Source organism: Leuciscus leuciscus (assembly GCF_965113295.1).
Source record: "Leuciscus leuciscus genome assembly, chromosome: 17".
NCBI classification, from domain to species: Eukaryota; Metazoa; Chordata; class Actinopteri; order Cypriniformes; family Leuciscidae; genus Leuciscus; species Leuciscus leuciscus.
In genome coordinates this window covers 25,957,723-25,971,806 of record NC_138741.1, presented here as the reverse complement: position 1 = coordinate 25,971,806, position 14,084 = coordinate 25,957,723, and the positions used below count along the sequence as shown (strand labels likewise).

Genomic DNA, 14,084 nt, shown 5'->3' with positions numbered 1-14,084 from the left:
AAATTGTCACTATGGTGTCTGAACCATTGGCCTAGGCATAAAGTAGAATGTTATTAAATATATCATATGAGAGTTAAGAGATTGATGAATGAAGAACATGTTAGAAACTCCTGTCAGAGTTTTCCTGTTCAGGCAATCTGACCGTGTGGCTCTTTTGCTTAGTGTCGGGAGGCAGGAGCCGACTGCATCTCATCGACCTGGGCAGCTGTGTGAAGGTTTTGAGCAAGACCCGTGACAGCACTACGGGACTCTGCCTCTCTCTTTCGGCCCTGGGGAACGTCATATTGGCCTTGGTCAATGGCAGCAAGCACATCCCTTACAAGTGAGACTTTTTATCTCACATTATATGATCTCAACAAAAACACATTGAGTTAAACTTTTCAGATGGATACTGTATGTTGTAACCTCAACAACAAGATTACGATTGTACTGTGATGGGTGAAGTCATTCGGCAGTCGCTCGACTCATTAAAGATGCAACATGTTTAGTCTTAATATCTCTGCTGCATGCCGTTAATTCTTCATGAAGACACCTCATATGAATAATATATACAAACTGACATTTTCCAGGCTTTGATGTGAGCAGTTATTAGTGGATTATAATGCTACGTTGAATCTGCAGAGAGAATGTAACCTTTATCGTTCCTCAGGGATAATAGCTAAGTGAATTAGCTTGTGCCAAGCAGCCATAGAGACAGATGTAGTTTCACATTCACTGGGATTCATCGAACATTCTTAACACAGACCATTTCTCTGCAACTGTTGTTTTGTTTCTTTTAAGCAGCATGTTAATTTCAGTTAAACAGACAACTTTTAGAAGGTGCCATGCATTTTCCAGCAGCTTTGTTTCCTAAAAATTTGCAGCTCTTCCATTTAGCTCCCTCAAGGCACGTTTGCATTTTATGCTATGGCTCCCTAATTTAATCATGGCAAATTTACATTGCAAAGCATCATGGGGTTTAAGGCTGGCAACGCATCTGCTCTGGAGAGCCCAGATATAATTAGGGTTTACAGCCTTTTGGGAGGAATGCAAAATTTGCACAAGATAAATTGAATTAATATGCGTGTATCATAAATGAATATAAAGTCACTAATTTTAGATAGTGATTTAATAAGAGCTAAATAGTATATTAACTGCCTATGATCTTTGTAATTGGCTGTTTTAACCTTAATGTCAAATCTAGAATATTGTTTTGAATTACATATTTTTCCAAGCGGTGAATGTTATCTTGATGGCATATCTCTGATAAATGCATTTTTGCTACGTCATGGTTAGTAAATTATGCTTGTATAATTTATGCTTAGTGAAATAATTTAATATTTTTTATCATTAATAGCTCAGCCATGTGTTCACTGTCTTAATAACCACTCAAGATTGACTACACACTTCACTAACCATATTTAAGCAAATCATCCAACATCAAACAAATTAGCACAGTGTCACTGTAATCACATTACTGTACACTCTGTTGCTGTAGTCCGTGACAATATTTTTCTTCAAATTATTGTATAGGTCATTGATTTCTGAGAACTGAACTTGCATGTGCATATCGTAATGCTAGCTGACTCATCCTTGAAAAGCAGTTTTATATGTCACCTCTAATGGTTGCCATAGGGAAGGCAGACAGAACAGGAAATGCCAATCCAAGTCTCTCTTTCTCTCTCTCTCTCTAAATTGAATCAAGGACACTTCAGCAAATCAAAATCACCAAAAAGGTTCTATCCATTGTTATTATTAATAAGGATAATTTTAGAAGATTAGACTAATTGTTAAACGTGGTGCAGGTATTCAGTATAAAGTTGTTAAAAAGCCTTGGTTTTGAATGCTCTACCATTTTACAAATACATTTTGTTCTCAAAAGGGTTAACTCATCTTACAGTTTATGCATCTTCACTGTTATTCATCAGGTTACACAATTGGCATTCTGCACAAATAAACTAATGCCATTTTTGTTTACAGAGATAGTAAGCTAACCATGCTATTACGAGAGTCCCTGGGAAACATGAATTGTCGCACCACCATGATTGCCCACATTTCCTCGTCACCCAACAACTTCTCAGAGACACTTTCCACCCTTCAAATTGCCTCCCGTGTTCTTAGGCTGAAGAAGAAGAAGGCTAAAGTAAGCGTGGTATGACCCTGTCCTTTATTTTATTGAATTTTCTTTTAGCTTAAATAGATTCACCATTGTATTTTGTTTAATTGTTTAAAATGCAGTAAAATGTTTTCTTTTGTAGCAATACACATCCAGTTCCTCTGGTGGTGAGAGCTCATGTGAGGAAGGAAGAATGCGTCGCCCAACACAGCTGAGGACCATCCATTCTAGAAATGTTGTTGATTCAGAGATGCCTCTGCTACACCTCTCCAGTGACCCTGAAGACTATTCCAGCAGTGAGCAGTCATGTGACACAGTTATCTACGTGGGGCCAAATGGCTCAGCTCTTTCGGACAAAGAGCTAACAGACAATGAAGGTCCTCCAGAGTTTGTTCCTATCATTCCATCCCTGCATAAAAATAAAGCAGATCTTGGCCAGGCTCCTTTGACATCACAACCATCTCAACAAGTTGTAGACCCACTAGCTCAGGCCTCACAGTCTGTCCAACCCTTGCAGACTATTCATCCTCAGGCACTTCCACCTTTGCCAGAGGAAGGTGCCGAGTCGGGTAAAAAGGAGAAGGACTGTCTTAAGTGTAACACTTTTGCGGAGCTACAAGAGAGGCTGGAATGCATTGATGGAAGAGAAGAGGTTACAAAATTCCCTTTTGAAGAAGTCCCTGACAACAGAGCTGCCAAATTTGAGTCTGGCCATGGTCAAGTCGTTAAAGGGTGTAATCAATCCAGTTCTCCAAAGAGGATATCTGACCAGCAACTGGCGGAGATCCGTGAGGTGGTTGAAGAAGCAGAGATCGCTCAGTCAATAATTGAAAGCCTGACACAGTGTTCAACAGGCAGTTGTGGACTCTCCAGCAGCAGAAGTGTGACTGGTAGCAGTGGTATTGGGCAACTAACCCCTCTTCAGAGAGCCAAGAGCTCCAGTTTGCATGACAGCAGAGAATCCATCAGTGGTGGAAGCAGCAGTGAGAGTAAGCCTCGTCCTATGGGCTCCCCTCGATTGGGAATTGCCAGTCTTACTAAAACCTCAGAGTACAAACCACCATCCTCTCCCTCTCAACGCTGCAAAGTGTACACCCAGAAAGGAGTTATGCCTGGTACACCTCCTCACTCCTCACAAAATCTTAATTTAGACTATAGAAAATCATCTACAGAGTCTTTGCTTAATCCAGAGTCTAGAACCTCTCCAGTGGGGATGAGCCCACAGGTCCTAAAGAGATCTTCATCCACCAATAGCCTTGGATCAGCTGAGACACTGTGTGACGATGTTCCCCAGCTGCCTTTGGACAATAAGAAAGATGTGAAGGACACCACAGCCACAGTTATGCTGGAGCATCCTTTGGAACCCAATGGAGAGGATGAGCTGGTGTTCACCCTAGTAGAAAAGCTAACAATTAGTGGGATGATGGAAAATGGCAGACCAACCAGTATTATCAGCTTTAACAGTGACTGTTCGTTGCAGGCCATGGCATCTGGATCAAGGCCTGTTAGTATCATTAGCAGCATAAGTGAAGACCTAGAACATTATGCCACTGCTCCCTGCACTACCACCGCCACTATCTCACAAGTCAACATTAATAAATTCCTGCCTCTCAGCAGGATAGAAGGGGACGTCCAGGCTAGTCGTCGATCCTCAATCAGCTCATGGCTGAGTGAAATGAGTACTGGCAGTGATGGCGACCAGTCATGTCATAGCTTTGTTGCTCAGCAATGCTTTGGACAAGGTGAGGCACTAGCTGAAGACAGGCTTTTGGAAATTCAAGAAGAAGGCGACATTGAAGGTCTCCCTGAGTCAAATGGCCAAAGCAACTCAGAAAAAGAGAGTGATTCCAATACAACTGAAGTGAATGACAAAAACACAACTACTAAACACAAACTAGACAAACTGTCCTCAACCTTAGGTGTCTATGTTCCTTTTAAGACCAATATAACAACTCACCCATGTGCTGCTGTTAAGCCAATAGTTGTGCAGGACTTACTTACCAAAACGCTTCCAGTTAATGATCTCAAATCCCCACCTGTTCCAATCTCAAGTGAGATAAATTTTGATGACCCATGGATGAAAAGAGAGGGTAATGAAGAGACCAAGCCTTTGAACATGGTCAGTGATGTCAAATCAGAGAAGAGAACCTCTGAATCAGTGAAAAGGAAATGTCAATTCGACAAGCATAGCTCAAGTAATGAAGCAGCATGTTCCCCTGATTCCATGAACCGGGTGGTGGATGGCTGCGAGATGGTTTTCAATGCACCCGAAAGCATAACTCAAGTGTACTCTGCAGACATCCTCAGGACAGGTAGTCTCCCTCGTGCATGGCATCGCTTAAATAAGCAAGATGATCTTGAAGACCCTACATACCGGTACATGAGTGGAGAGTATAAAAGCCTTGGGGTTACTACCTCTACTCCCTGCAGTCCAAGAGCCACACTCGAAAGAAGAAGTTCCATCGGAAGGCAAGGCATCTTTGCTCGTCAGAAAGGAATCCCGCCATTGCCACCTGTAAGGAAGTCTAGCCTTGACCAGAGGAATCGAGCAAGCCCACAGCATAATCCAGGAAATGCTCAGACCCCACACCAGCATCTATCTTTCCTTAGCGGCACACCTGAAGACTTGGGTGGTAAACATAAAGGACCAAATGTAGAGAGCAGCAGACTTTTCAGTGCTAAACTTGAGCAGTTAGCAAACAGAACCAATTCCTTAGGGAGGTCCCATGTTGCACATTATGACTGTCATTCCTTGGAGAGAGCTGAGAGTTTGACCTCTCTGGGCTCTAAAGGAGGAGTCACAAAAGACAGTACAATGCCAAGGACAGGTAGGAGCATCACCCGTGGTTTGCTCTCATCACCCACCAACGGACCAAATGGCAACAACAATGTACTGCAGTCACCCAAAGCAGGTCAATCCAAAATCTCTGCAGTAAGCAAACTCCTTATGGCAAGCCCCAAAGCTCGAAGCTTATCAACCTCTAGCACTAAGATCCTAAGTTTCTCCACCAAGTCCCTCCCACAGTCAGTAAACCGGAGCTCAAGTTTGCCCCCCAACGGAAAGAACCAGAACCAAAGTTCATGGTCAACTCAGTCTCTAAGTCGCAACAGGGGGACAGGGCTTGTATCTAAGCTACCTTTAAGAGCAGTGAATGGACGAATCTCTGAGCTTCTACAAGGTAGCGCCAGCTCTCGCACTACCCAAGGACGAGGAGCTTCAGACACCGAAGAGAGAGGAGCAGCAGTCCAAGGAGAGGAAAGGCCAGTGGTCCATACTTTACCCTCACCTTACAGTAAGATCACTGCCCCAAGAAGGCCTCACCGTTGCAGTAGTGGGCACGCCAGTGACAACAGCAGCGTGCTAAGCGGAGAGCTTCCTCCCGCCATGGGAAAGACTGCCTTGTTTTACCACAGTGGTGGCAGCAGTGGCTATGAGAGTATGATACGAGACAGTGAGGCCACAGGAAGCACATCATCTGCTCAGGACTCGATGAGTGAAAACAGCGGTTCTGTCAGCAGTCGCAGGAGCCTAAAGAATTCGAAGAAAAGAAGTAATACAGGTAAGCAAATATAATATGATTGAAATTATGCTTCTTTATACTTAAAATCCTGAATATCAACATAAAAAATGATTTGATGGCTCATCATGGCATTCATCTTTCTATATTTCAACAAAAAAAAGATCTATTAACAGCATTATTAATGAACTGTGCTCAACAAAAATTATTGTACTACAAAGCTTGTAGGGCTCATTCCAGATTATAGTTGGAAGTAACATAACTATTTAAACAGATTTACTCCCTCGAATATGCTTGGATGATCTGCTATGATAGCAGTTGCCAAACTTAGCTGTAGGTGGTCGTTGAATATTTAGTGCTGCCTAAATTCCTGAATACACACCTCCTTTCCCGTTTCCTCAGGCAAAGAATTTTACCCTATTTCTCTGCACCCAAACATTTGCATGGTGGGAAGTTCTGGGAACACTGAAAATTTAAATCCTGGCTATGGAACAACAGACACAAAAGCTGGAACCTGCAAAGAAAATCAGTATTGTAAAAGGCTTTGCAAGGTGAAGGATATAAAAGCACAACTGCCATTCTTAACGTTCTCCTGAACTCAGAGCACTCTCTCTCTCTGAAATGAGGGAAGACTGAAAGTTTGACCTTTTCTGTGCTGTTTTCAGACCAACTGACAAGCTGAAACACATTAATATTACCTTGTTCATTGGTTCCAAATCAGATAGCATATCAGTAGACCTGGAACTGTCAATTTCTATGCAAATAGGGGAACCACTTCTGGCAAATTCCTCAGTGTAGACTTCGTTCTCCCAGACTGGTCAGATAAGATACTGTCCTGTCATTATCTCAGTGGTATTTTTCATTACACGGCTGCTCTGAATTTGTAGCAGTGCTGCTCCGTGTACTGTAGGTTAAACTTTGGCTCAGCACTGTGACACTTTTACACTTTTTTTGTCTGGCTTACTTACAAAGCAACTTAATTGTAATTTAACCATTGTGTTTACATGGTGGTCATAACATGACATTGTTTCATATCCAGGGTCCCAGAGACGCCGTCTAATCCCTAACCTCACCTTGGACACCTCCTCTCCCGTGAGAAAGCCAGTCATCAGTCCAGGGGTACGCTGGGTGGATGGTCCCCTCCGGCCCACACAGAGGGTTTTAGCTGAACCTTTTGAGATTAAGGTTTATGAGATTGATGATGTTGAACGTTTACAGAGGAGGCGAACCGTAGGCAATAAGGTAAGAAGAGTGAGCAGCAGGGTGTTTTAACAGCAGTTCTTTTTTTTTTACATGGTATAGATGTCTCACTTATTGTTGTTGTGTCCCCAGGAAGTAATATACTTTAGTGCCAAACTGAAGATCTTGGAGCATCGGCAACAGAGAATCTCAGAGGTGCGGGCCAAGTACGATTGGCTGAAGAAAGAACTGGAGCAAACCAAACAATATCTGATGCTGGAGCCAGAGAAATGGACCACTGAATGTAAGTGATTTGCACACTTTGGGTTACAGTCAATGGTACTTTATTGAACTGTTTCTAGTCCAAGAAATGATAGCTATATACTGTTTGAATTAGGGGTTGCATAGACTTGTCGACTTTAATGCTCTGTCATGACGCTTTAAGCTTGACATCGACTAGTCAATGATCATGGCCTATAGAGGGCGCAACAGGATAAAAAAAATCTTCGAAGTCCACTTTTACGCTGTTTTCAACATTTGCCAGCAGCCATATCACCCTGTAGCCCAAGGCTGGTTGCCCACTGAAGCTAAGCAGGGCTGAGCCTGGTTAGTACCTGGATGGGAGACCTCCTGGGAAAACTAGGTTGCTGCTGGTGGAGGTGTTAGTGAGGCCACTAGGAGGTGCTCACCCTGTGGTCTGTGTGGTGGGCGTTCTGGTGCAATATGGCTGCTGTTGCATCATCCAGGTGGATGCTGCACATTGCAGGTGGTGGTTGAGGAAATTCCCCCTATGTAAAGTGCTTTAAGCGCTATATAAATGTAAATGACAAATAAATGCATACTCCGAGAGCGCTCCACAAGATATGTTTGATTATACCATCTGGATGCTCAAAATTGATCGGGTGAATGCACATTTGTTCATTAATGATGTCGTCAGCCACAGGTCGTTCAACCCCCTAGTATGAATATTTCAATACATAGTTGTGCAACCTGCAGGCATTGTAAAATGTTGATTATGACAAAAATACTGTGTGGTTGTCAGTTAACATCTGTCAGTTAACATCCTTTTCCTTCACTTTTGCAGTTGACCTTCAGCAGACATTTGAAGTGGACTCTCTGGAGTACTTGGAAGCTCTGGAGTTTGTCACGGAACGACTGGAGAACCGGGTCAACTTCTGCAAAGCTCATCTGATGATGATCACGTGCTTTGACATCACCTGCCGGCGACGGTAAAAGATTTGCCAAGTATTAAGGACAATTGGAAGTGGAAAAGGCTCAGCAGTGTGTATGTGAGCAAGTTACAAAGTTCATCACAACAATGATGGCTGAAATTAATGGGAAAATATAAAGGCTTAATATTTTTCTAAAATGGATTTTGGTGGGGAACAGAAAACGCTGGACTTGGAGAGTTGACGAAAAGAAAGAAAAAACCTTTGTCCCACAAAGCTGGATGAGCACTTTGGAACTTTGGAATGTTTGCGAAAATGGCTTGCTCGCTTGCTGTGAACAAACAAATTATATTACCATATGTGGATAAAAGAACAAGTCGTTAAAGAAGATGAATGAAAAACAGAACAAAAAGGACGACAAGTGCCTTGTGAACACTTCAATATCTTGGAAATCTATGAAAAAAAAAAATCCATATTTGTGTACAGATGGTGCTAGCCAAAAAAAACAAAAAAACATGCATACAAACAAAAAAAAAAGTTGAAAAAGTAAAGAGAAAAAGAAAAAGAAAACACTGCTTGTTAAATTATGTGTTTAATCTCTTTGATTCTGTCTCGGTATTTGTATTGTCAGACACTAGTCACATTCAACATGAACTGTTATGTGTGTTTTATATTATTTTTTGTATTCTTGGACACACTGAGACCACATAGAGTGTTTCATATTCAATGAAATAGCACAGCACGATTTCTAGAAGAATGATTCTGGCATTGGCTCATTGATTTTTCATGTCCCCTGCGGTTATGTTGGCATTTTCAGCAATGTGACGCCTCGGGGCTGGGCAACTTCAGCGTGTCACGGTTGAGAGGCGAGAAGAATCCTCAGTCTGGCAGGACCAACAAGGATCTTTAATATTGGTAACTAAAATAAAGGCTTTTTGCTGCATGCCAACTTCTTGGACATTTTTAATTGGCTTCTGCAAACGAAAAACTTCCCTAAATTATGTTTTTCATCAAATACAACTCATTGAATTTAGTCTGTTGTATTGCATTCCAGATCAGATTGGTGCATATGTCTGGTCATTGGCCTTCTCTCTATGTGGTCTCATTGTCTGCTGACACTTTGGTACAGTATAAATCTGTTTATATATATACAGTATATATATGGTGCTTGAGACAGTTTCAGCTCTAAACGTTTATAGATGAGTACATAGCCTGTTTCTGGTACTAACTAAAGACTTCATACGCTTTTCCATTCCCGCTTCACTCCTCTTCCCTGACCCCCTGCCAAAGCAAAGGGGAGCGACATTCCTGCTGCCCTTTTGTGCTTTTGGCAATGTAATGAATGAAGGATATTATTTATTTTTTACCTCAGGAGGCCTGTATGACAGAGATGCTTATATTCTATAATTTATTTAGCCTGCAAAAGCACTATGCATTAAACTTGTACAGTTGCTAAATTCATGCCATATATATAAAATATACTATATTTCACTTTTGTTTCTTCTTTATATATTATATAGTTGTTGTTTTTTTAAAACACCTATCGCCAAATCATGGGAGATGAGAGAACACGTCATTTCCACGTTTATTCATGAAATGTTTCATTACAACCCGTCACATCCTTCGGCATCTGTGGATTGTTCAACTGATACATTGTGTGATATGCAGTACAATGTTAAACGAATATCGTCTTTAATGCGCTTTAATGTTCAAGAACACGGTTGCGAAACTAAGATCTCGCCTCCTTTCAGTAGGTCATGTGAATAGAAAGGAAAAACAAAAAAGACTGAGAGATGTATGATTGAAGAAGTTAAAAGTTGTCAACATATTGCTTGATGTGAACACTGCGACAGTCGGCATGATTTCTTATGCTATGGGGAAAAACAGAGCTTGAGTGAGAGTTTGATCGACATACAGACTGATGTAAATAAAGGACGTTTTGGAATCTGCATTCTTTTTCTGCTTTATTCTACACAGTTTAATCTTCTCTTAGTTGTTTTCTCAGCTACTATAAAGGTTTTTTTCACCAGGTTTTTGTACAGGTGCAATCTGCAGCATGAAACTTCTGCTTTTTGATGGAATTGCTTATAAAAAGGAATGAAAGCAACCTTTAGTCTGTCTGTTTTTATTCAGTTATTATTTTAATTCAATATACGCAGTTTCATTTTAGACACCTCTTCAAACAGATATGCCTGATCCTCGACGCTTGCAGACAAGATGGATCTTTATCAGCTTTAATGAACAGGCATCATCCAGAGATGCAGTTTGATAGAAAATCATATCAGACCTCAGAGAAACACAGGAGAGTTTATGAGCTTTATAAGTGTATGGTAATTCACCCTACACCTGACAGGACTAATACAGAAAATAACACATCTTATCAGTGATCCTGATGTTTAATGTGAAAGACCATATTGTAATAATAAAAGTAAACTGATTTCTATAACCTGTACCTATTACCTCTATTACCAGAATAGAAATAGATATTTCTATTCTGATATATTACCTGTGATACTCTCCTGTGTGTATGTAATAATTTGCATATTCACAGAACCTCGTATACATAATGAGGTTACATTCAAGCTATTTTAGGGCGTGATTTTTTTTTTTCAAGGAAAAAACGTTTAAATATGTAATACTGGTGATCAAAGATGAGTTTTAAGGGATACAATTATTGACTACAGGGGGACTTTAAGTAAAATTCTAATGACCCTACAAGTTCAAATAAACATATATAAGGGAAGAACAAAACTTAAGCACATTACCTAATTATTTGACCAAAAATGGCAAACTACAGCTACTGTAGTAAACTGTAACTAAAAAGTTCACAGGAAAAACGCATACAAATTATGTCTGCACAATTTGGCATGGTTTATTGCGCTATGACTCCAAGCACATGCAATATTAATTTTTTTTTTAATAATGGGTGATGTCAATTTTCCCAGGCCAGACATCACTGTTGGCCACTACAGTATATGTAGTGATTGTAAAACCTTACTTTATTTAAGTAAAAGTATGCAAGATTTTTGGTGAAATCGGACTCAGAAGGTTCATGGTTGGACTTGTTCACATTTTGTGAGAAATGATGTCATTGCCTCAACAAAGGACTCAGCGTGTGAGTTAGAGATAGGACTGCTGACAACTCGCCGCTCTATACCAACTTCCTCTATTTCCTCTTAAGCCCCATTCTATCCAACAGAAAGATGTTATCTCCATCTCAGAGAAGTGCACCTCCAAAAGCTGTTTGCTTTAGTTGACAGAGTTATGAGAAGCGAGGATGGTGGTATGAGAACGTGTAATCCCCATCTATCTGTATCCAGACACTCATGAGGGTTAGAGAGATTTAGCAAAAATAACGTGCTGAAAAAATGTCCGGAAAAACAGGCTACTGACAAGCAAAAGTGTCACCCGTGCTGACCCAGACTGTTATTAATACATACTAGAAACTTCCAGGCTGGTGTGTTGAGACAAGTTGGAGCTCAACTCTGCACTAGACATAGGCCTATATAGATTTTTAGTAATAAGCTCTGGTCAAGCTCAGACACAAACTTAATTGTGTTTTATCAATGGTGTTTTACCACCAAAATGACATCACTTCCATAGGACGATGTCATTAGTGAAACCAGTTGTTTAAATAGTTGTGTTCGACTTGAAGTGGCGCAGCGCAGGCATACTTTGTATACTTTCAAAACACTTAAGAAAATATTTTCTTTGAATCTTTTTGATTAGTGAAACACCTGGAAAATGTCTTATTTTCTTATATTATTTTATATTTTTATAAAATGCCATTTTTTCTTGTTAGCATATAAATGGAAACATCTGTTCAAACCTGAAATTATTCAAATTATCCCTTAACTGTGATGATTGTGAAAACTAATATGACTGATTTCATATTTTATACAATATATAAAGTCATATGATGGGGACATGGACATTTACTGAATAGTAGGAATGACCCACATTACAAATCAAGGATTGAACTGTAATAACACATTCCAGATGGTAAAAGATGAGCTTAAAAACACAAAGCAGCTGCTGAAATATGTTTATGAAATCTGAGCGAATGGGACTGTTTGGTCAGAGTGACTCTGAAGATTGAAGTTAATGATGAGAAACTGAAGCACAAATGTGTGTGTGTGTGTGTGTGTGTGTGTGTGTGTGTGTGTGTGTGTGTGTGTGTTGTTCAGAGCGGTTCTTGAAGCACAACAGTTATTCCTGAAAAGGTTTTGCTTTTCATAACAGTTGATCAGCATTGTGAACGTAGCCCGGCACATAGATCTTAAAATGGCAGTCTGAAATGTCATATTTCAATCAGTGCTGTTAACTAAACCTAAAAATACTCAATATCATTGCCGGTAACTGAAAAGAAGCCGATATATATTAAATATTAGATGAAAAACCCTTAAAAGATAATTAGAAAATCAGAAATGTTGCCTGGGCAAGTAAAAGTTGAAATAAAAATAAATAGAACTAGTGCTGGGCAATGATTAATTGCATCCAAAATAAAAGTTTGTGTTATATATGTGTGTGTATTGTGTATAATTATTTTGTATGTTTAAATACACACATGCATGTATATATTTAAGAAAAATGTGTTATTTATATATAACATTATATTTATAGATAATACAAATTATGCATATGTGTGTATTTATATATACAAAATAATTATACACAGTACACACACATATATTATGTAAATACAAACTTTTATTTTAAATAAAAACTAAAAACACTAAAAACAACCTAATTAAAATGACAAAAGCACATAACAAAATTATTAAAACTTAAACTAAGATTAAAAATTCAAAATGTGAAAATAAAAGCTAATAAAAAACAAAAATACTATAATAGTATATAAATAATACTAAAATAACACTTATTTAAAAAAATTTATTTTAAAAAGTGACCAGAACAACATGAAACATATTAATGTGACAATTCACTGAATACTCAATCAGATGCATTTAGATACTAATATTATATCAACCTTATCTCTTTGAGAAACTTAAAATATGCAGCTACTGTACAAATCAAAAATGGAGTGACCCAAATTGTTCAGATTTTGCAATAGATGCATATACTGCACATTTACCCATCTATCAGCACATCTGAAAGCTGACACTTTCTTTAAGTTTATTATTTAGATTTAGCAATATTTTTCCTGTTGCAACCATTCATTTTGTATCAAAATACCTAGAAGTAGGACTTCCTATTGAAAATATGGAGGGTAGTAGACTATACTTTGGATTACGTGTTAAAAGTAAACCACTCCGGTGGAGCCACTCTTATTGCAAAAATATAAAAAAATATGGGAATGGAATGAAAAAGCATGGCTGTAATGTTGCTTTTTTCCCTTTGGCAAGCGGAGTAGAAGGAATTGTGAGCCAGCTGTTTGATACACAGGGGCACAAAAGCAGGTGGCAGACGCAAGCATCCTGAAACAATCCATTTGAGAGCTAATACAGCGGCGGGTTGATTGACAGCCAGCGTGTCAGAGTCAGTCTCCATATGATGACGCAGGGGTTCAGTCTAGACTTCACCCAGCTCGGCCTGGCACTCGCTCAGTTTTCTCCTCACCTCATCAGTCAGGACATGCTCTGTCCCGTGGGTCACCTTCATGATGTCATAGGCCTGAGGAGAGAGGGGGCGAGAGGAAGAGAGACGGTCGAGTTAAACCATTGTCATGTGAAGGAAGAAAAGTCATTTACAGGATTGAAACGGGAACTGTGAGAGTCCAAAGCTATCTGTCTGTCTTTCTGTCTATCCATCCATCCATCCATCCATCCATTATCTATCTATCTATCTATCTATCTATCTATCTATCTATCTATCTATCTATCTATCTATCTATCTATCTATCTATCTATCTATCTATCTATCTATCTATCTATCTATCTATCTATCTATCTATCTATCTATCTATCTATCTATCTATCTATCTATCTATCCTGTCTGTCTGTCTGTCTGTCTGTCTGTCTGTCTGTCGTCCGTCCGTCTGTCTATATATATATATATATATATATATACATATATACTATATACTATATATACTGTCTATATACATCCATCATCAATCCATCCATCATCAATCCATCCATCATCCGTCCGTCCGTCTGTCCA

General features: G+C 39.5%; 2 protein-coding genes across 5 annotated transcripts in view; one reads left to right on the top strand and one right to left on the bottom strand.

Moving 5' to 3' along the window:
* kif26ba (kinesin family member 26Ba) overlaps positions 1 to 10,068 on the top strand; it is a 96,463-nt gene extending 86,395 nt beyond the window's left edge. For 2 of the 4 annotated variants that reach the window (XM_082142268.1, XM_082142270.1), the window contains 6 exons: positions 163 to 322; positions 1,960 to 2,131; positions 2,238 to 5,655; positions 6,653 to 6,855; positions 6,946 to 7,096; positions 7,877 to 10,068. In XM_082142268.1, coding sequence (XP_081998394.1) covers positions 163 to 322; positions 1,960 to 2,131; positions 2,238 to 5,655; positions 6,653 to 6,855; positions 6,946 to 7,096; positions 7,877 to 8,025 — 4,253 coding nt within the window. In that variant the 3' untranslated portion in view covers positions 8,026 to 10,068. The remainder of the gene's footprint in view (positions 1 to 162; positions 323 to 1,959; positions 2,132 to 2,237; positions 5,656 to 6,652; positions 6,856 to 6,945; positions 7,097 to 7,876) is intronic. The other 2 variants (XR_014199066.1, XM_082142269.1) reach the window with 2 other exon arrangements.
* Positions 10,069 to 12,843: 2,775 nt separating this feature from the next.
* Positions 12,844 to 14,084, bottom strand: part of smyd3 (SET and MYND domain containing 3) — a 194,680-nt gene continuing 193,439 nt past the window's right edge. The window contains exon 12 of the mRNA XM_082142348.1: positions 12,844 to 13,595. Coding sequence (XP_081998474.1) covers positions 13,494 to 13,595 — 102 coding nt within the window. The 3' untranslated portion in view covers positions 12,844 to 13,493. The remainder of the gene's footprint in view (positions 13,596 to 14,084) is intronic.